Here is a 21,834-nt window from a genome sequence, read left to right as displayed (position 1 = left end):
TTTTCTGTGACTTTGCCTGGCATGGGGATCTGTGTGACAGAGGCTATCGAGTGCCTGCAGTCACTTCATGTCCTGTGCAGTTTGGGAGCAAAAGCAACACCCCTGCTCTGCCTGCCTGGTGTTAGGTCAGTGTTACTGAGCAGTAAATTGCAACTTCCACATGAATAGACTGGATTTTAAGCTACAGGAGTCTTCTCCTACAAAACACTCCCATTCCAATTTAAAGTCTGTCTAAAGGGGTTTCCTGAACTTGTGTGTGGGAGCCCTTTCTGCAAACACTTGACACAACATCACTGATCTCAGTGGGTCTGAGGCAATGCCATCAGTGGCCTTGGCTCTTCAGTTGCCACCACAGAGTAAGAGACCCAATTCTGTCTTGTCAGAAGCACAAAGCTTTCCTCTGGCTCTATGGAAATGGCTTTACAACTCTTTACTTTAAGGGAAGGCAGTGTTACTGCAGCAGTTGCTTTACCTTTCAGGCTGTGTTCCACTTGTTTCTCAAGGTGAAACTCCAAAACCAAAGCCTTACCTTCTCCGTTTTTATACTCATTAAAACATTTGTTTCTGAAGTCTGACCATGGCAAGTACACTGTCTGCTTTTTGTACATCTCTGCCTCAGCAGCAGCCAAGTTCCAGTGTACACTGCATTTATGTGTCCTAACAGCTGTCACATGAGGGGTGTTGCTAAAAAGCCAACCCCCAGTGAAGACTTCAGTGTTTCCTGGTCACTGTTACTGTTGAGAGAAAGAACAACAAACAGCACTAGCTTTGTAATTCACTGGCAGAACTAACTGCTGCTTTTTATTTAGTGGAAGGATTCCTAATCTCTCTTGCCTAGCCAGCACTTCATATGCACCAAAGACCAGCACAAATTCCATAAAGACATAAACAGTCATTGCTCTGAAGTGAAAAACATAAAAAAAGCAACAAAGACCGAAGAAGATGGAGCACAGTTACATGTAAAGAGAAAGTTGCTTCTGATCTGTTCACATTCTCATGGTTTCTTCTATGAATGAAGAAGCAAAGCTCTTCATTCCAGGGAAAAAAGAGATCTTTAATTCCACAAATGTTAAATAGCAGAATTTAAAAAAAAATGCAGAAAGAAGAAACAGGAGTAATTGCTGCAGATAAAGACCTCAGAGGTGAGCATGGCTGCTGCCTTGGGCACTGTAACAGTGTTTTTCATCTGCTACAGGTCAACCAGAAGCTGATGAAATCCTTCCTCCTCAGGGTCTGGGGGCCATACAGATCTCATCCCACACAGGACTGCTCCGGGCAGGAAGGCTCTGCACATGTGGCAGACACTGCCCCTCCTCATGCAGATCCTTTGAACACAGACATCTCTCAGCCCGGTCATACAGGCAAAATTTTACAAAAAGCAATTGGCAGCTTCAGCAAGCAATAAGTAAAAAACACAGTTGCTTGGTAAGACTCCTGGGCTGAGCCTACATCCTGTTTCCAAAGGCCAGTTACTCTGACACAGAAGGCAGAGAGCAAGAGTTTCTTCTCGAGGTGGCAATGTCACTTCAGAGTAAATTATCAGAGAATATCCATCTCCCATGTCAGTCCTGGGCTGCTGCTGAGACCTCTAACTCTAATAACAAGGCCCTTGTCTTAGGCAGCTTTAGAGACCACAGACACATCCCATCAGATAATCCTGAATCCTCGTGCGAGGCCTGCAGTGTCAACAACCTCGCTCTCCTCTGCAGGTCACCAGTAAAGCTCATTACAGGAAGCTGGCTCTGTCCTTCAACAATGTGACAGGTGATTCTCGAGGAAAGGAACTGTTCTCACTTCCTGTAGGACTGGCTGCCTGCAGAAAAACATCGAGAAAGGGTCTGTCAGCTGACAGCAGGATTTATTACAAGACAGAAGCTGCCCGAGGGCAACACTTGTTCAACTTGTACAGGGACACAAACATTGCAAAAAACATGCAGAAAGGCACTTTAACTCGTGATGCTGGAACTTAAAACTGCAGAATGTATTTGTGGCAACCCCTTTTCAGGGGATATTGGAAGAACTGAAAGGAGGTCACCAGGGCCCAGTTGCACTCCTGACAAAAAACATTCCCCATTCTTCTGGCACAGATTTTTGAACTGCCCTAACTCCAATGTGCCTTAGACAGAACTTGGTACACTGCAAACAGCTTCAGCATGCCCATGCAGAGTGCCTGCAACAGACAGAGAATAAGGATTGGAGTGGATTAAAGCACACAACAAGGTCCACAGGGAGCACAGTTGAAAAGGTCTAAATCTGGAGGTGCCTGTGCTCCCTGTGGATCCCTATATTCCAGCCATGCTGCCAGTGTCATCCCTGTGCCAGCCTGGAAGTGGAAATCACAGCGGATCCCAGCATGGCTGGTTTTATTTGGAGGAGCTTGCTCTTGCTCCAGAGTTCAGCTGACAGCAGGGGCTGCATCTGGGGCAGGAATCTGGCCCCAGGCCTGGAGCTGCACTAAGTACCTGGGCTCCCTCTGCATTCCTCAGGCATTCCACACACTCCCTGCTCCAAGAGGGGCGGTCCAGCTAGTTCAGGTAGGTTTACATAAAATCAACTTGTTTCCAGAAAATACACCTGTAATAAATACTGAAATCAAGCTAAAAATGTGCCTCTAAATTAAGTGAATGCATCAAGTAAAATCAGAAAGTCATCTTTTTCTCATCATGTCCACAGCTATAAAAGCTTGCATTTCTCTGGAAATACCAAGAAACCCACAAATTTGTCTCCCACTGGAACAGTCTCTTGATATGTAAAGTCCTACATACCTATGCAGCAGGCAAATGGGAGGCAGCAATGCTGGAATCTACTGATTGCTGGTATCTGTGCATCTGATACCATTTTTGACCTACAGATGAGTCAGCAAGGAAATTAAAGGAGCAGTAAGCACAGAGCTTTACTAGGGAAACATTAGGGGCTCACTTGCTTCAGCATCTTTAAGTAACAGCTGAGAATTACCTATGAGAACCTCAAGTTCCAGCATAGGTGCTCAAAACCCTTTTTAGTCCTTTAAAAATCTGGTCCTTACAACGTTCATGTAACTCTTCCCACCTATAAACACCTGTGTGAAAACCCCTGCAGGATGGACAAGAACTAATAGGTGCTCTTTGACAGCAGACAAGGCTAGATACATGTACACAGAGTGAGTGGAAGATTAGTTGTTTGCAAAATAATTTATTTGCTATTTTTAGCAGGAAGAGTTTAACATTCACTTGCTGACACTGTCTTGTGGCACACTTGGATGATAGATAGAAAATGATAACCTGAAATCCCAAGCAAAAAATTGGGAGAAATGGTAAATGGACACATAGCAAGTTGGGATGCCTTTTATACATTCAGCATACATTCCCAGCAAAGAGAAGAGGTATATGTAAAACAAATAAAACAATAAAAGTTAGAAGAGCTCAAGTATCTGGAGTAACGGATCACATATACTGAATCCACAGAGAACCCCAAGTAATCTATTTTAAAACAATTTAAAAATAAAATACATTTAACATTGTGCCACTGGAAATGGATCTTGCTCCAGAGCCTCCTGAAAGCAACCCTGGTCAATCTTTCCTAGGACACTCTTGCCAGGAGTGTGAAACTGCCCTGGAGAAACTCGAACATGCAGAAGATTTTTTGTGCATGCACACACACACCCTGTGCTTTTCCCTTCCTCACTAGGGCTTCTTTTCCATGGACCAATGCCTTTGGAAATGAACCGAAACAGGAACCAGGGACAGACTCCTGGGTGTTAACACCACATCCAGTCAGGGCAGAACAGTGCTGCTGTCACAGGAAACAGAGAGCACTGATGTCAGAGGTAAAACTCGGGGCACATGCAACAAAGGTAAGGCTGAAAGAGCTGCATTACTTCAGCACGGGAGTGTTGAAGCAGGGAGCCTGCAGGTCAAAACCTCCTTTCACCACCAAGAACATTCCCTTCCAATGCCTCACCTGTACCTGAACGAAACCACACCACCTCTCTGGACATGAAACTGCGTGGAACAATGAATGAGCAACACAGAAGGCTCAAAATGCTCTTTTCAGCTCTGTTACTGATTTAGTGGGTTATTTAAATTCTCTTAATTTCATTTTCCATATCTGTAATGAGTAGCTAATGATATTCACACATTTCAAGCTTCTTGGAAAGGTATTGACTTACTATGTTTTGGTCAAATATTTCAAGGTAACAGTTAGAGCTAAAGCATAGAGCTGAGCTTACATTGTGGTCAAATAATCATCATTAACTTGTTATGATGCATTTGCTCTTGCCATTTTCACTGATGATGGACACAAAGTTGTATTTGAATCCAGCTTTTCCTAGCCACCCTCTCTTTTTAACCCCCCCACGGATGAAGTACTTTTGATAAACTTTTGCTGGCCACAGCACGGCCATGAGGTTCTAGAGTAGGGGTCTCCAGCAGAAAGGAGACTGCCACAAGCAGCACACTTGGCTCTCTGCTTACCAAGCTGCCCTGAGCCATCTCCTGAGCTGCCTGACATCTGCTCTACATTCAGCTGCAGTGTAGACACACCCAGGGATCCGACTTCAAGTTACACAGTGGGATGAACAAATGTCTAAAGAAAAGGAAAAACTCTGATGACATCTAGAGAAGGTGTGAGACTCATAAGCTTCCCCAAAAACTTCTGAGATTCTGGGCCACTTTTCTCCACCCAGAGATAGGAAAAAGCATGGAAATAGGAGCAGTGTTCAGCAGGATATAATTACATGGTTGTACACCCTGCAGATGACAAGTACAATGTCATATACTCCTGGCACATTTGTAGCCTACGACTTCATTCCTGAAGAGTTCCTACAACGCTCCCTCCTTTCCCACCCCAAGGAATGACAAACAGAACGATGACATGTTCTACTTACTCTGTCTGCTGCTTGTGGATGATCCTGAGGAGCTTGGATGGCTTTTTTGTGGGGTCCAGACTGAGAGAACTGAGGAGCAATGCCTGGGACCTTTCCCTTTCTAGGGCTGCTGCTCTGGCCATCAGGAGTGCGAGGGATCTTGGGTTTGCTGGTGAAGGCTAAGGCAAACTCGCTGGAGGAGGAGAGGGAAAGGATTAGCAGTGCATGCAGGAGTATGCACAGTGAGTCTGCAACGGAGCGAAATCTGCAGGGAGACTGCAAATGGAAAGGAACGTGGCATCACAGGTACTGCCTGGGACATGTGCTCACTGCACAGCTCTAACCTGGCTCTATCCACATGTCCACCCTACTCAAACCTCACTCTTCACACAATAACAGGTTCAGTTAAATCCCCTGCAAACCAGTAACTGATCTTTAGCTTGTTTTCTGTTGTGTTTGTCACATCCAGTGACTCATTCTGGGGTGCAAAAAAATACACAGATATGCTACAGCACAGGAGCACATCCTTTCAGGGCACAGACACCACAATTTCTTCCAGGTATAGGTCAATCTTGTCAGACATAGGCAGCCTCCCTGGCTCCTGTCTGAGATAAGATTTGTAGAACTCCCTGAAGGCTTTGTCAAAAGAGCAAAAAGCTGTGATGGCATCTATAAAATAAATTCCCTAAACACACAGGTTCCTTTTTCACACTGAGAACATAAAACAGGTGCTGCTATTTCACAGTCTGCTGCAAAAATACCATTCTTTAAAATGTAGTCAATAACTGTGTGATGATACACTGTCCTTCCTTGCCCCAGCATAAATATAGTTTTTCCTAGTTACAAAAATGGAGGCTACCAGGAAGTAGCAAGTCTCTAAAATAATTCTGAATCTAAATTTGTATTTGCACTAATAAATCGATTCTCTCTTCAAAGGTGAAAAGGTTAAACTAAAGTAACAGCTACATGAAAACTTCATCATATTTAAAAAGGGAAATAAGAGAGCCAAAGGCAGGACATCGAAAAAATAGGTGCTGTCTAAAAATCGGCGATTAAAATAGAAAGTCCCCGTGTTATTAGCTCCATGAAAAGAACCCTTTGTGACCATCAGAAGGGGTGATTAGGAGGATTTTCAAGATATTTAATCTCCCCTCCTCCCCTGGGAATGCTGCTGAGTCAGTGCTGATTAGCCCTTCCATAGCTCTGCTTCACCTTGCAGGGAGATTTGAGTGTTCCTTTTGTATTTTAAATGGCATTTTTGTCTGTATTTTGCATATGTATAACGCTAACTGTTACGAGCAGAGACGTGCTAAGTGCTCTGCTAAGAACCATCACTGCAGCCCTCTACCTGTGAGTATTACAAGTGTTAACACTTGTCTCAGCTTCAAAGGAGGAGGTGGCAGATGGCAGCAGAAACAGACTGGTAAAACAACACCAAAAAATAAGACTGGCTCCATAAAACCTCAAGGCGTGGACCACAGAGATATTTAAACATCTTTATCTCCCTATAGCAGTGTCATTGTTATTGCTTTTTTTTGTCATTTAACTCACTTTGGGAGTTAGTTCAAGTGAATTGGGCTTTCAATTTACTGGTGCTCTTCATAATCTTGTGTGTACTATGACGTTCTTAGGCAGATTAAAAAGAAAGATTCACTAGCCTCAAGGCAGTTTTTGAGCCACAAATGAGGGTTTTTTCCTTCCTTATTCAACACCAGATAACACAACCTTGGATCTGTATTTCCATACACTAAAAAGTGTTTTTACAGCCATTCAGTCATCCCCACAGTTTCAGGGCAGTAACCACATCACCTTACCAAGGAAAGAGATCTCACACAAAATGGTTCACATCCGTACAAACTCTTCAGGAAAGGAAACAGGCTAGTAGAAAAACTGTTAAGTTGAAAAAATTCTGTTGTTTTTCTGAGAGGATGCAGAGCAGATCTGGCTCTCCCTGTGTTCAAGTACCACAGAACCACTTCATTAATAAATAGGTTAAGATCAACAGAAAATAACTGATCCTCGGGATAACTCCTAAAACTCCTATTTGTTATCCTTTAAAAGTTGATGAGTTTAAGAAAGAAGCAGCAAAATCTATCATGGGAAATGCTGTTCAGCATTTGGTGAAGGATTCACTGATAACAAGGTGTGCTCAAAGAAAAAACAAAACAAAACCCAACCAAACAAAAATACCCAACCCCAAAACAAACTCACACAAAAAACCTACATTTGCATTGAGAGGAAAGAAAACTGCTTACTTGGAAAAACTGAAATAGTTGTCTATAAAAAAGTGCACAACAGATTGACACTGTGATTTGAAAAATCAACCAGGAAATAAGACAGGACTTGAACATATAAAGATGAATTAAACCATTTTCTCCAAGAATACACTGGGACTTTTGGCCATTTTTATGAGATTATCAGAAAAGCAAGGCTAATAGAGACATAAGAATGTCCTACAGAGTTTAAGCTCTTTTTTATCATGATGATATCTGACATGGTCACAATACAAAAAACCCTGCTTTTTCAGCCAGTCACAATTGTAGACTGAAGTCTGTTGCAAATTCAGCCTTCATTGGCTAAAAAGCACAACACAGTTATATTCTCACATGATCAAAATGCAACAGGGAATATCAATGCACGACCAGCTGCCACTCTGACCTTCATCAGCTGGAACAATCATTTGTTCCTGTGGAAATAAAACAACTGCAGCAGAAAAGCCACTACTAAGGTCTCATTCTTCTCTCCAATTGATTTTGCATCATTCCCTCATCTCTGTGCAGTTAAGTTCCCAATTTATACTGCTAAGGAAGGAGGGAAAGAGAAGTGCCCACTTCTAGAGCCCAACTCAGCCCTCCTTTTCTCAGACATACCTTTTCTAGGAAGGTCTTGGTATTTGCCTAATAGGTATTTGCCTCCAGGAAGGAGACATTTCTTACAGTGGACAAAACTATGAGCAAAGCAGTGATTTATTAGTCCTGTTTGTTTTGCAAACAAATTATAGTCTGCATCCAGGAGTGAAAGAATGAAAAGGCAGGTCTAGCTATTGCAACACCAACATATTAACAAAAGACCCTTGACACAGAAAACCCTGTGCTCTCTTTGACTGTGAATGGCTGCATTCCTGTATCTGTAACTCGAGGCTGCATTTGGAAATCCAAATTACTGCAGCAATGCTGAGGAAACACACAATGAAAAGATATGATCTTCCTCTGCAGAATACTGCACCTGTGCATTTGCTCCTATAAAATCCATCCTGAGATCAGATATACGTTTGTGAACAAATATTAGAAACTACTGGGAACACACCTTTTTAATAATAGGTTATGTAGAGAAGCAAAGCATCTCACTAAGGTGGGGGACAAGATGCTGCCAATTTGACTTGCTTCCTGGAAGCAAAGCCAGAAAAATAATATCCTTCTCTCCACCACAAAGCAAACAATTTGGCCATAAATTTTTATGGTCTATTTATATTTCTATTATGTACTTAGCTACTGTTACAACAGACAACAGAAATAAAACCAGTAATGCTGGCCCAGAGGTATGACTTCTTAGTACTTCAGCTGAAACCAGTAACAATTTGTTGACAATGTATAATTTCTCAGATCTCACCATGAAAACAGCACAACTGGGGAAAAAGCCCAATCAAACAACCAAAGCCACATCAACCCCCCAAAAAACCCCAAACCCACACACTGGCATCTGTAGGCCTGAAGGAAAAAAGTTCCAACACAGAATCATTCAGAAGTACTAGAACTAGCACTTCTGAAAAATCAGGTGCATAAAGAGCTGGTAAAACCTTTCCTTTAACACATCTCCACCCGTTCTGTGTTTTGTTCTGGAACATACTTGCTTTTAAAATTTGTCTACACTGTTTAAAAGTTGGCCCAATGTAATTCGCTGTAGGAAAAAGCTGTTAATGTCTGAAGGACATATGCAGGCCCTGAAAACTTTGGTGGACTTTGGTCCAATTGCTAATTAATTCCTAGTTCTCATCCAAGATATAACATCACAGTTGTACACATAACAAAGGCTTCACAGAGGGCTCAAGGTGAACAGGACAAGCAGGATAAGGAGAGAAAGACCTTTCATTTTACAGGAATAATTTCAAGGAAGAGTTGAAGCCCAGTTCTGAGTGATCTCATAACTTTGCTCCCTTTGCTATACCCGTCTAGTGAATGAATGAGGGACTCTGGTCAGCAGTGCTAGCAACTCAGCATGTTTAAACACTCTTAACCCACTTAAATCTTCATTTTTCTTCCTTCTGCATGTTAGTTCCTGCCCTGTTCCCACAGTCCTACCTATTTCTTTACTAATAAATGATTTTCATGGGCTAGTGTTGAGTCATCTAAGGAAGCAATCAGGAAGTTTTATTTTCAGAAGGCTGTGTTGAGCATACATGTGAAATTCATTAATAATGTCTTGCTTGAGACTTCTCCATTCTGAACCAGATGCTTAGAAATTGAACAGCTGCCTCTGGCACAGCAAAGGGTATTTTGTTTGGCAAGCACCACCACAGCTGTCTCAGGCCAGACTACATCATACATCAAATGACTTCACAGATTGTCTTTACAGAAGCACAGCATTAGCTGGTAAATCCTGTCAGGCTCCTCTCACAATTTTAGGCATCCTCTGGATAGATCATACCTGTGTGAGTGACCATTTACTCTGTCCTCAGTGAAGCCAGCAGATCGAGAAGATGAGGTATCACCAGCTGGGATGTGTTGGTCCATTCTGTGGCCTGATGCAAATACTTCAGATGGCTTCATTTCAACTGCTGTTTAAAAAAGAAACACAGTTCAGTGAGGAGTTGTCTTTTACAGTTTTATTAGAAATACAATCAAGTCACGGTTCCTGCTGTATGAAGGAAACCTTGAGGTTTTGGCAGGCTACTGAGTTTGTGTGGCAGACTGTATTATGGCTCATCACCTCAGCAAAACAGCTACAAGTGTGATAACTGAAGCACTTTGCAGTTGGAAAATAAAACTGGCTACACTGTACACTTGCAATGGGACAGGAGCATGCAGACTCCCAGTTAACACTCATCAGCTATGTGCAATATCTCATTAAAGCCACAGGAACACAACCCCTTGCAGATGTCTGTGCATATCCACAGTTAACAGGCCACGGCAGACAAAAAGAAGCGTTTTACACTTCTGTCAGACTCATTTTCTGTCTTACACTAAAGGGGAACGGAAGGACACTCAGTTTGCTTAGAATCACAAGGCTACAAAGATGCACAAGTTCAATGAAATTTTAGGGAAAACCCCTAGCTTCACTCCTGCCATGCTCAGGACAGGCTGCTGTCCTGGTTTGCTCTCATGCTGATAAGAATGCAGATCAGGTCACTCTCAGACAGGCATTTTGCTGCCCAGCACATGTTCTGTCTGGCATCCAGCATAATAAGTACAGGAAGATGACCAAAATTCATCTTTGGTCCACAAGTTTTCTGCTCACAGGAGACAAAAAATAAAAGAGTGCAAGAATTAGTGATTCTTAACCAAAGGATAAAGGGGGAGAAGATGGACTCAGACAAAATCAGACCAATTCAAGAACAGCCAAATATTTCCAGGAGGATATAAGGAACTATGCTCATTTTTAGTAAACAAAGAGGATCAAGGTTCCTTGAGGCTAAACTCAGCCTCCTTGAGATAGCCCCCTGACGAGGCTAATTGTTCACATGAAGCTTTTATTCTGTTTTTTTGACTCTTTGTCTCTCACTATTCATTTCATGACTTGGCTGCATGATACTCTGAGTCCCAAGGCACTCATGTGATGCTGGGAAAAAATATTCTGAAATAAGCAGAATATTGTCACTGATATAACAACCAGGGGGTCCAGCACAGCAGACTCTCTTTTCTCTTCCCTTACACGTCATTTCTAAATCCCAAAAGATAAGAAAGACAAGCACATATGTCACTCCTACTTGCAAAAACCTGAAACAAACCTCAGACCATCTTTCAAGTAAGTCAATGTTATTTTATAGTCTGGATTAATGCTAGAAAGAATTTCCTCTGTCATACACAAAAAATATTTGTCTTTTTACATGTATAATGCATATAAACTAGCAATATGTTGTATAGGCTGACCTCAAAGACTTTTCTACAGGAAAAGAATATAATCTAGTAGTCTTATTGGTAGCCACCTGCATATAATTTTGACTGAAAGCAGCTAACAGACTGTTTTAAACAGAGGCTACAAGCAAAGATCTGACAAAATGAAACATTTAAACTGGCAGAAATATCTTCAGCATGAAGGGTTTAAGTCAATATTCATCAAAAATTAACAACATTTACTTTGCTGACTGACTCAGGCTGCCTGTTTAAACCTCTTCACAAATGTCTAGAAAACAAACTATCAGACAGCAAGAGCAGCACAGCAAAAGTGACAGAGGTGACTGCATGCATCTCATTGGAAAGATACCAAAATCTGGTTCATTGGGCTCTGGATGGCTGCATAATGCCTTAGGAATTGCATCCAGTTACACTTTAAAACACCAAATAGGAACATCTTTGATAACTATTTGGCTTAATTTCTTTTACATAGCACAGGTATGTAAAAATCCCTTCTTTTCTTCCTTCTCTGCAGGAAGATGCCCAGTCAGTATGCTTCTGCTTGGTTTACAGCCTTTGCTGGTGTGAGTTGCTGCCCTTGGCCAAGCTGTACTGAGTGTTACTGTGCACAGTGAGGCTGAGAAGAGCAGCTCTCATTGCTACACAACAGCAAGAAAACAGGTGCCCATCCTGGACAGGAGCTTCCCCTGCTCCTGCCCTGCTATCCTTCTCTCCTTCAGCATCTTACATTTATCAGCTCTGGGCATTACGCAAGCGAATTCCTGTCTGCAAGACCTTGGTTACTTTTCTCAGAATCCTTTTCATTTCCTTTAGGAAATTTAAAAAAATAGAAGAGAAAGTAAGAAGTATGCGATTCCTTTACTGCTTCAAAGCATATTTTTCAGAAAAGAAAAGGCACACTTTGCCTGAACTTATTAATAATTCTGTCCCGGATATGCTGCAAGATCCTTTATCTACGACTGCTGAACATTTTGCCTTAGATCCGTAATTGGAAATGTTAATGAATCCTGCAGGAAGGTTGAAACTCCCACATCCAAAGTTCCATGATCTCGTGGATATCAGAAGTTCAGCAATCGAGTATTTCAGAAGGCTATAACCTTTTAAATTCCATCACATGTTTCTCTCGGGCCCAGCTGAGTTTGCACTCATTCCAGCTGAAGCTGCAAGGGCAGAATCTTTAGCAGCATCACTCACAATGCAGCCATACAGCAGCGGGCTGCCCATCCTCCACAGCCCGGGGTGGTCCCAATGCAGTTGCAAATCTCAGCAGATAACTGCAGCTGCCTTCGGCTCTGACACTGAGATACAGCCAAGAGAGGCTGCAGGTGCCAGCAGACAGTGATTCATTTAGATCCGAACAAGGGTGCATTTGATCAAGCAAGGGGCTTGGCCTGTTGGGAAGTGCACTGTCTCTGGCTGCAGCTCCTTCCCTGGGCAGGGGACATTGCAGAGTATCCTTCACACATCAGAGGCCCTGGGTTTGATCCTTGGCATTTCCACAGGAAGCAAGATGGAGCGAGGCAAGTGAGAGCACTGGAGTCTGCTGACCACGTTACCCTCTGTGGCCATTCACTCAGCTTGAGCCAAAGTCTGCCATGTGGCCCAGGGTCCTGCAGGCTGACCCAGGCTCTAGAAACAGAGGGCCATTTCCACTCTACACCAAAAAAATCCTCAATTTACAACACAGTCCAGGCCCTTACACCTGCCCCAGTCAAGGAAGACATCAGCAATGAAGAACAGCACCCACAGACCATCCTTACATGAGGGGGAAATGCAGAAGTCAGAAATGCTGGACTGGCTCCCACCACAAATAGAAGAAGGACCACTTGGTGGAGACTGCAGCTTCTCATCCCTATTGTGACAAGAGTTGGTACCGTTTTCTGGCCTGAAGGAGAAAGGAGAATGCAAGGTGAATGCTTACAGCATAAAGAGTTTATTCAGAGTAAATTCTAATTTCCTCTAATTGCCTGTAATGGAATACTACACATTGAAATTAATTTTAAATTTCAATATTGCAAACCAACACTAAGGATGTAATTTAACTGCTTGAGTGTAGCTCTCCCAAACCAGCTGACATCAGATGTATTTGAAATTAACATTTTTTCCTACTGCAATAAAAGAGCTGAGGAAACAAAACCATAATTCCCTGCAGTCTGAAGACACAAAATACCACCATGACACTTAAAGACTGTAGAAATGGGTCTGAGAGGTCTTCAATACTTAACTTTTTCAAGGATTTAAGATTTGCTTCTGAATATTACAAGGATTTCACTTTAAAGAGCAATGTGCAACACAGACTTAAAGTAGGCAACAAATAGAACCCCTGATTTCACAAGTGAAGTGGATCAATGGGAAACTGAATTAGCTGAAGGACAGAACAGGGACACAACTGCTTACTGGTAAGCAAAAAAACACAACAGAAGTGAGAGAGGTGTGAAAAGTGTGTGAAAAGAAGTTGGCAGACACAGAAAATTTCCCTGCCCACTATCAGGTTAAGGTAACTAAACCACATTTCTAGTAAAAAGGATGCAGTCCAAGGAGGCAGTTAATGATTTCACAGCTAAATCGGTTTCTAAGGAAATAGCTAGCAGAATATTAAGTAGTTTAGGCCCCCTTGAGTGATCTCAGCCAGTGAGTCTTCAAAGAAGGAGGGAAAAATGAAAAAAAGAAAAAGAAGGCAGCTTTCCAGTATTTCCTGACTCCCTCAGCTCCATACAGCAAGAGCTTGTCCACACAGGGCTCCCATGACAATTCATCTGAAGTAACTAGAACCTTGTCTGCACTGGGAAGTCATGTAAAATTAGCATGAAATGGCTGCTGCATGTGCAGTGGCTATTCTGCATTAATTTTCTGTGTGAATACTTCCATTCAGCACTAAAGATCTTCACCTCCCCCTGCCTTTTGGAGGTATGAACCAGCAACTCAAAGAGATACGTTACAGTATCTCATCAACTGCTTCCTCTTTCATGATGTTTTTAAATGGAATATATTATATTATTATTATATTATACGAGTCCCACATGAAGAACTTCAAACAACTTATATTCCCTTCAATTTTCAATGGAAGCATTTACAAAATGTTTTAATGTAGGTTAAGCACTCTGCTGAATACAAGACTTCAGATAATTCAGATGAACTGTCCTGGATTGTATCTGGTAGACAAGCTGTATCCAGGGCAAAAGTGTCTAACATTTTTCATGAGATTTCACATTATACAAGCCACTTACATTATTTAAAGGATGAAATACATTCAGTTCAGATATTGCTTTCAAATTAATGCAGCTAAGCTTTTATTTTCTTTCTCCTGCAATAATTTCCAAGCATGTATTTCCTTCTTTTATTAAATGAATTTGTACTAAAATTAGAACAGCATAAAAGCCATCAAAGCTTGTCCTTTTCAGCTGCAAAATGTAGTTTGAGAACGTCTTCCTCTACTTACTGCAGTTTCCTGCACACAAATTAGTTAGGTACAAAGGACAAACTTCTCATTCAGTGTGGTGTTTCTTGTTTCCTGCTTAAAACATGGGAGCACCAAACACTCATATTATTTCTAACATTTGGGCAGAGAAGGAGGGAAATTAATTTTCACGTATTTTCACAGTGTTAGATTTCTGCTGTTTACATTTCTCCTCTGTAGTTTGCATAGCGAGGTAATCTGTAAAGGCTGCTTCACACCATCAAACCAACATTTCTCTTAGACCAAGAGCTACCAGAACCAGCATGATGGAAATGTGTTTTTAATTTGTATCCAGCAGTGACCTGAAGCAGTCGTACAGAGGCACAAGCTGCACAACTGAGAAGATTCAAGTTGTGCCAAAATACAAGACTCGTGTCAGTCCAGGATCCTGGGACACTTAACCCTGCCTGGGTGGATGTGCCAAAGAGAGGCAGCAATCACTCCCAGAGATTATTTCTGATGCAAAAAATTGCAATGCAGTGCACAACACCAGGAAATAAAAGTCACCCTCACAGGTTTGACACCATTTTTTTGACTTCCCAGAGGAAAGTAATTTCATTTTCACAAGCTTGATTTTCTCTCCTCTTATAAAGCAAGAATATAATGCTCAGACATTCTAGTGATAATGATTTAATCCTGAAAACATACTTTCTAAATAGGCCATAAGGCTGCCTGTCAGGGACTGAAATGGTTCATACCTTAAACATTGTTAGGAAGGAGTTTTGCCCATTATAGCAGAAATGGTACAAAGAAGCTACAATCACAGAAACCCAGCCCTCCTTGAAGATGGCTGGCTGGAACTTAGGACTGTGAGTTAAGCTGCCTAGATAAGATAAAGGGGACATTATGTTCAATCATCTCAGGTCTAGGGAGAAGCAAACAAGGCTGAGAGAAAGGAATGCATCCACAAGAAAGCCAAATGCAGCAGAGAATCATCCGTGGCTGGCTTTGGGGTGAGGGAGACCACAGCCCACAGAGGTTTACAGATTCCCCTCCAAAATGAGTCACACACACTTCTGATGTAAAATGTATTTCTTCCAAAGCAGGGAAACCCAACATAACAAGACTTTTATCTTACCCATTTTCTTTTTCATTTGTCCTTTATCAAACCTCCCCAGAGCAATATACTTTGTTGCTTGTGAAGTGGAAGATCACATTGCAGATGTTTGGTGCAACTTTCCAATGAAATACTTATTATATTATAATATTACAAGGAGATGCAAGAACATGTGAGATATAATGCAAATTTGAATCAACTAGATCAGTAAATATTTATTCAACTATTTTGAGAATGTGACCTCAGCCAATAGACCTTTCTCTGCCTGCAATGTTCCGCTCCTTTTTTTGAAATTATCTGTAATGAATGACAATGGAAATACACTTTTAGATAGGGAAGGTTTAGTTATTAGACATTGTTATGGGTTTCTTTGTTGTTGTTAAGCTTTTTAAAAGAACTTAAAAAATCCAAGTTGGTCTCATTTGTTTGGACTTACATTGGATATGCAGTTCTGTGATAACCTGGTGTCACAGGTCTCTGGAGAGGCTCATCTATACTCTGATGGACACCAGCAAATTGTTTCTTCTTAGTTTTTGGAGTGTGAGTCATTATCTGATACACAGGAAATGAAGAAAAAAAATGCAGTGGAAAAACAGGTATTTGAAGCCATAAAGAAAATTCTATAGAAACATTGCAGCAGAAACTAAATTGCATTCTGGTGTCACTGGATAAAACTGCCTGGAATCACTGAAGACTCTTTCACATCTCTTGGGTCACTTCTCCGTCATCAGGATTCTGGACTCTCAGATCCAGAACATTTATAATAGAATGGCTTGGGTTGGAAAGGTTCATAAAGACCATCCAGTTCCAACCCCCTGCCATGGCCAGGGACAGCTTTCACTACATCAGATTGCTCAAAGCCTCATCCGACCTGGCCTCAAACACTTCCAGGGACGGGGCTGCCACAGCTTCTCTGGGCAATCACTGCCAGAGCCTCACCACCTTCACAGGGAATTTTTTTCCTTATATCTAATCTAACCTACTCTCTTTCAGTTTGAAGACATTTCCCCTTGTCCTAGTACTACGTATTCTTGTGAAAAAGCTCCTCTTCAGCTTTCTTGTAGGCCCTTTTAGGACTGAAAGCCCACAATAAGGTCTCCCTGGAGACCTCTTCCTTCTCTTCTCCAGGCTGAATAATGCCACTCTCTAAGCCTGTTTTCACAGGAGAGGTACTCCAGCCCTCTGAATAACTCAAATTAGTCACAGCACACTAAATGGCATTCATAAAAAACTTTATGCTTATTTACTTAATAGCTTTTTGCTGCTTGAAGTAAGGCAGACAATACTTGATCCGGCACAACGCCTGCAGGAGCAGTTGACTTTTCAACTTTTCTTTTTTCTAAAATCATTTCAGACCAGCAGAATGTTCCAGTATTAACCTGCTTGGCACTTTGTTTTGTGTGCTCACAGAGTCACTGGTATAGCACCAGAACCCTAAGGCTGCCTGTAGCTTATTATTAAGCCACAGTCTGACCACCCCCTGTGAAAGCGTAGCTCCTTTCTCACACTGGTTCTGCTTCTCCTGAGCAGCAGCTCGTACACAGACTGAAAGATTCTGACTGCTCCACAGGTAGCAGCTGCCTCTTCAAGCAACAAATTGAATAAAGCAGTGAAACTACTGAAATAAAACACTTAACCCAGGAAATGAATTTATTTCAAAATTCTAAGTAGCGGTACTCACTCCCAAGTACTCGGTTGTTAGCAGCTTCTCTCCTGAAAGCTCCCCGAGCTGAGGCAGCAGAATCTCATCTTTGTCCAGATCAGGTTGTAGGATGTCACTGTCCTCCTGCAAGGCAACAAGAAACTCAGGTGTGCAAGGAAGCTTTAAAGCTGGTAATACAGGGCTGGTACAAAAAGCTTGGAATCAGTATTTCAGGATAAAAATATGACACAACAAGGCAACAATCCTCTGTTGATTTTGTTCCACAAATCCAATTGTAACCAACTTCAAGTAAAAACTACCAAGAATTCACTCTTCTGTACCAATTTCTAGAATAACTATGGGTGATTAATCTTTCATGGAAGCTCTACAGCTTCTACAGATCAAAAAAACCAGGAAATTTTGATGTTTGAGGGATTCCTCCAGCAAACCAAAAACAGTAGTACAAGAACAAGACAGTATTTGGGTTTGTGTTCTGCTACTAAAAAGAATTCTCTTCTGTCCTGCACAAGATAGCCTAAGACAAACCCACTTCAGATGAAGAAAATATCCTTTGCTTTTGAAACCTGTTGTGACAGTAAATGTAAATGACTGTCAAAAACAGTAAGTGAGAAAAAGTAAAGGAATCATTCTAAAAAGTTATGTTGCATAGTTCTGTAGAGAGTCTGACATAAACTCCATTAAAAACAATGGTCATGGACTCTGATGAACTCCAGAGCACAATGAAAATGAAAAGCAGTTTTCCTTTAGTGAGATTTAGACTCAGTTTTAGTCACAATCAGCTCTTAATTACCTGGAAAGCTGGGTATGTGTGAAAAATAACCCAGATGATGGCAAAAGGATAAACACTTGTAGACTAGGCAACAATCATCTGTATCAAGCAAAAAACAGCCCTCCACCCCTGCCCCCCACCAAGAAACCACACTCCAAAGACCACAATATATTGTATTTTGATGAGGGCGGGGGGGTGTGTGGGGAGGAAAAAAGTTGCAAAGATAAGCTCTATAAATAGGTCTGGGGGGATTTTTTTTTCACATGGTTTTTTAATGCAGCCAATCCTGCTCCCTGACATTATTTAACCTACCAGGTAACCGAGCCTGAAATGATCCCCCTCTGCCTCCTTGTACAAAATCAGGACTTTGCCCGATGTGCCATCACCCCACTGCTGAAAGAACACAATTGGTGCCCTGTTCCCCACTGCTCACAGGCTGCAGCAGATGTTGGCAGCAAAGCCTGTTAATGTCATGGCTTGAAGCCCTGTGATTAAGCCCTTTCTTTTGATGTGCTCTGTGGCTGAAGTGTATTTTCACACGACAGCTCCCTGATTTTATTGCCAGGTGCTGAGTGACAGCGGATCAGAGGGTGTCTGGTAAATCATCACTGTACAGGCACCTCACACAGCTCCAGCTTGTAATTAAACTTTTGAATCAAAGCTACAATATCACATGTTCACTTTTACAAGCAGCTTTTCAAGATGGTCCAAGTCAAATAAAAAGCAAAGATCAAAACCTGAAGATAAATTAAGTTAGTATTTAACAGACCAGTCAAGAGAATATTGAGAACCAGGAAACACACACTGGGGCTGTGGGTGTCCACACACCCCAGAAGGTTAACATCTCAAGGCTGGGTATGTACTCCAGGAGTCAGTGTATCCCAAACTCTACACTAGTTAATTTAAAGCTTACCAGACAAGCACAAAAACCAATTTATTTCTGAATAACAGCACACACAGAGATATTTTTTATATCATTATATGCTCCAGCATCACACAGTACAGAATCTTTCTGAATGTATGATGTCCTTGGAAACCCCAGAATTTTCCACAAACAGGCTCAACTGCATCTTTGCCACAGTGTTTAGGAGAAAGTACCACAAGATCTGCTCAAAGCCAGGAGAGAATTCATCAACTCTAAATTAAATACAGATAAAACCAAAAAAAACCCATGAAAGCTAACAGTAACAGCACTGGGAACATTTGCATGCTCTTATAAACAATTAAAGCTGGAGCAAAACCTGCAAAGTAAGGCTGCATGAGAGTCTTTTTGTTGTTTCTTAAGTTGTAAAGGTATAAATAAAGGTATTGAACAACAAATTCTAACATCAGTAAGCAGTCTGAAAGCATGTCACTAAACTGGCAAAATTGGCAATATATAGACACATCCTGAAATGTATTCAGTCTGTAGTAGTTTAAAAGTTATGTAAAAGCAAGACTTGTGATAAAGTTTTCCAAAATTTTCTGTTGCCAGATCACATCAGATGTTATCACAGAACACCATTGAGAACAATAACCCACTGCAATTCCAAAATACAAGAATTCCAAGCATTGAGGTAGTGAGTCAACAAATCTTTGTTTATTTAACAAAGTAACAAAGTAACAACATCATGCATTACTGCAATGATATTTGTAAACTATATTTTCTAGACTGAGTGACTAAGAAACTAGACATCCTTGTAGCAGAACAGAATTATAGTCCCCAGCAAAAATAAGGATTCAGAATGTGTTGCAATTAATGTTACACTAAAAACAGTTTCAAAGTTGGCTCTTTTTTTAATATAATGGTGAAGCTAATGAAAAACTGGAATTGGACACTTGTCTGTTTCAAAAGCCTTCTGTTATTTTTTGAGTCAAATAATAAGAAATGCCACAAGTCCGTTTTAATCACATGATGGTCCAGTGGCAAAAATACATTTCAAAAGGATTTCACCTAGAGTCTTTGCTGGGATTGTAAAGCAGCAGCAACTCATCTAGGGGGTAGGACTAAACTGGAGAATTCACCTTCCTTTCATTTCCAGGAACAAGTAAAGTGATGGAAGTGTTCAACATTATCATGCAATTCAATGCCACATCTTTCAGGAAGGAGTCCCTTGTCTATGTGTTTTCATAACAAAATACAGTATCCTTTAAAAAAGTATACTGAAGTTCAAGCAAAGATAGTATCACCTTGGATTCTCACCATACACCCAAGACACTCAAAGCCTTGAAACATCAGTTAGAAGGTGTTAAGCAGCATTTTAAGCAAAGGGAAGTTTTAATGGTTAATCTCCAGGAAGCCCATCTTGCACCATAAGCACTGATTTTTGGTTGGAGGAGTGGAAAGATTATCAAAAACTGACTTCAGGACTGCAGGAGGTGAAACAATTACAATAATCTAATGTTACAAGAAAAAAAAAGTTTACTGTGTTCCCTTAGAATAAAAAGGGGAGAGCTGACTGTTAAATAAAACTGCTTTGTAGCTCTAAAATTAGAATTTCCACAGAGCTCTAACTTTAGGCAAAGGGATTATTAGTGCACCACCTATTGTGCCACAACACAAAAGGTACACAAAACACCACATAAAAACTGGATAAATAATGCAACCAGTGCCAGGCAAAGGCTGGATCCTGCAGGGTGCTGCACCCCACAGCAGCTGGGAGCACCCCACACCTGTTACAGTCAGGATATTTGCATTATTATCTGCTCTCAAAACAGAAGAAGGTCAACATGCACTAGAAAATGCAGTAACAGGACAAATTTTAGACTTGGTTTTCCCCAGTCACTGTCATTCCCATTAATGTGCAATGAGCTACGAGAACGTGGACACGACCAACTAAGTTTTATCTTATTCTTTGTTGGTTCAGCACAAAAAGCTTATATTTTGTCTAAAAGCATGGTTTTCAGTGAATCTGTTCTGCAGTAATTTCTAATACAAGAACATTTTGCAGTTCACATACTCTCCATGCCACTGACTTCTTCAGGGCAAAAAACATGCTGTGGAAGTTTTTAAACAGCAAATAAAGTCACACCCTGAATAGGTAATGATACCTTAAGAAAAAGTGACAACCTGTTTATAAACTATTTTGGTATTATACTTTTTTTTGTAACTTCACCCAATAGGTCTGTTTGAAAACAAGATTCCTACTGCTACAGTAACTCTTCATCTCTTCACTTATGTCAAGCTATATTCCTTTAATTATCACAGAGGTGATGAGTTGCCAAAATCAAAGAGTAGCATTTCAAATGAAGAAAAGGTAATGGAAACAGATCAAATTTTCTTGTTCATGCAAGAATAATTATGTAAACATAAAAATCAAAAGCAAAACCACCAGAAAATCAAAGTCTGGTTTATTGACACAAACATTTTCTTTCTAGAAGGTTAAGGATTTTTCTAAAAGGTGTCAGAAAGCCTTTACTTACTTCCTCATACTCCTCTTCGTCATCATCATCATCAGACACAATATTTTCATTGAATGGCTCTTCTAGAAAGAAGCAAACAAAATGGTGTCAGTTAAGTTGCATATATACAATTTAACAGAATCTAATTATTACCTCACTCTTACAGGAGCAAGATTTAACCCGCTTCTCATACAGACATGTCTGTTTCAGGACAACTATTGGAATAATTTGATCCTATAAGCATTCTAGAAATCACTGAAATCAATTCATATTTTGGAAAATGGCAGAAGTAGAAATAGTTAGGAATAGTTACTTTCTCATAAAATCCATGGTGACATCTCGCTGTATTTACTGACAAGACTTGAATGAAAGTGTGTGCACTTGCAAGTTTGTCTATTTTTCAAATATTTTTTAATAAGAGATTCTACTTCTCCCTACAAATACTTTAATATTATACTGTTTTTGAACATAAAAAGTTTGTACTTGTGCAGAATATTTATTTTAACTTTTGGACAAAATTATTTCCTCAGGAAAAAAGTGGCCAGGCTTACACTGGAAATCTGAAAACACAACTTGTACTCATCAATGACTCA

At 40.9% G+C, this 21,834-nt stretch overlaps 1 protein-coding gene across 1 annotated transcript in view; it reads right to left on the bottom strand.

Annotated features, from left to right (window-relative positions):
• Positions 1–767: 767 nt before the first annotated feature.
• The window catches only part of ARMC9 (armadillo repeat containing 9), a 54,301-nt gene continuing 33,234 nt past the window's right edge, over positions 768–21,834 (bottom strand). Inside the window, 8 exon segments of the mRNA XM_063408049.1 lie at positions 768–1,813; positions 4,865–4,915; positions 4,918–5,036; positions 9,488–9,617; positions 12,675–12,799; positions 15,865–15,980; positions 17,110–17,214; positions 21,263–21,324. Coding sequence (XP_063264119.1) covers positions 1,791–1,813; positions 4,865–4,915; positions 4,918–5,036; positions 9,488–9,617; positions 12,675–12,799; positions 15,865–15,980; positions 17,110–17,214; positions 21,263–21,324 — 731 coding nt within the window. The 3' untranslated portion in view covers positions 768–1,790.

The sequence above is a fragment of the Prinia subflava genome, chromosome 11, assembly GCF_021018805.1.
Source record: "Prinia subflava isolate CZ2003 ecotype Zambia chromosome 11, Cam_Psub_1.2, whole genome shotgun sequence".
NCBI lineage: Eukaryota > Metazoa > Chordata > Aves > Passeriformes > Cisticolidae > Prinia > Prinia subflava.
The sequence above is the reverse complement of the archived record's forward strand: the minus strand, read 5'-3'. Positions and strand labels throughout refer to the sequence as shown.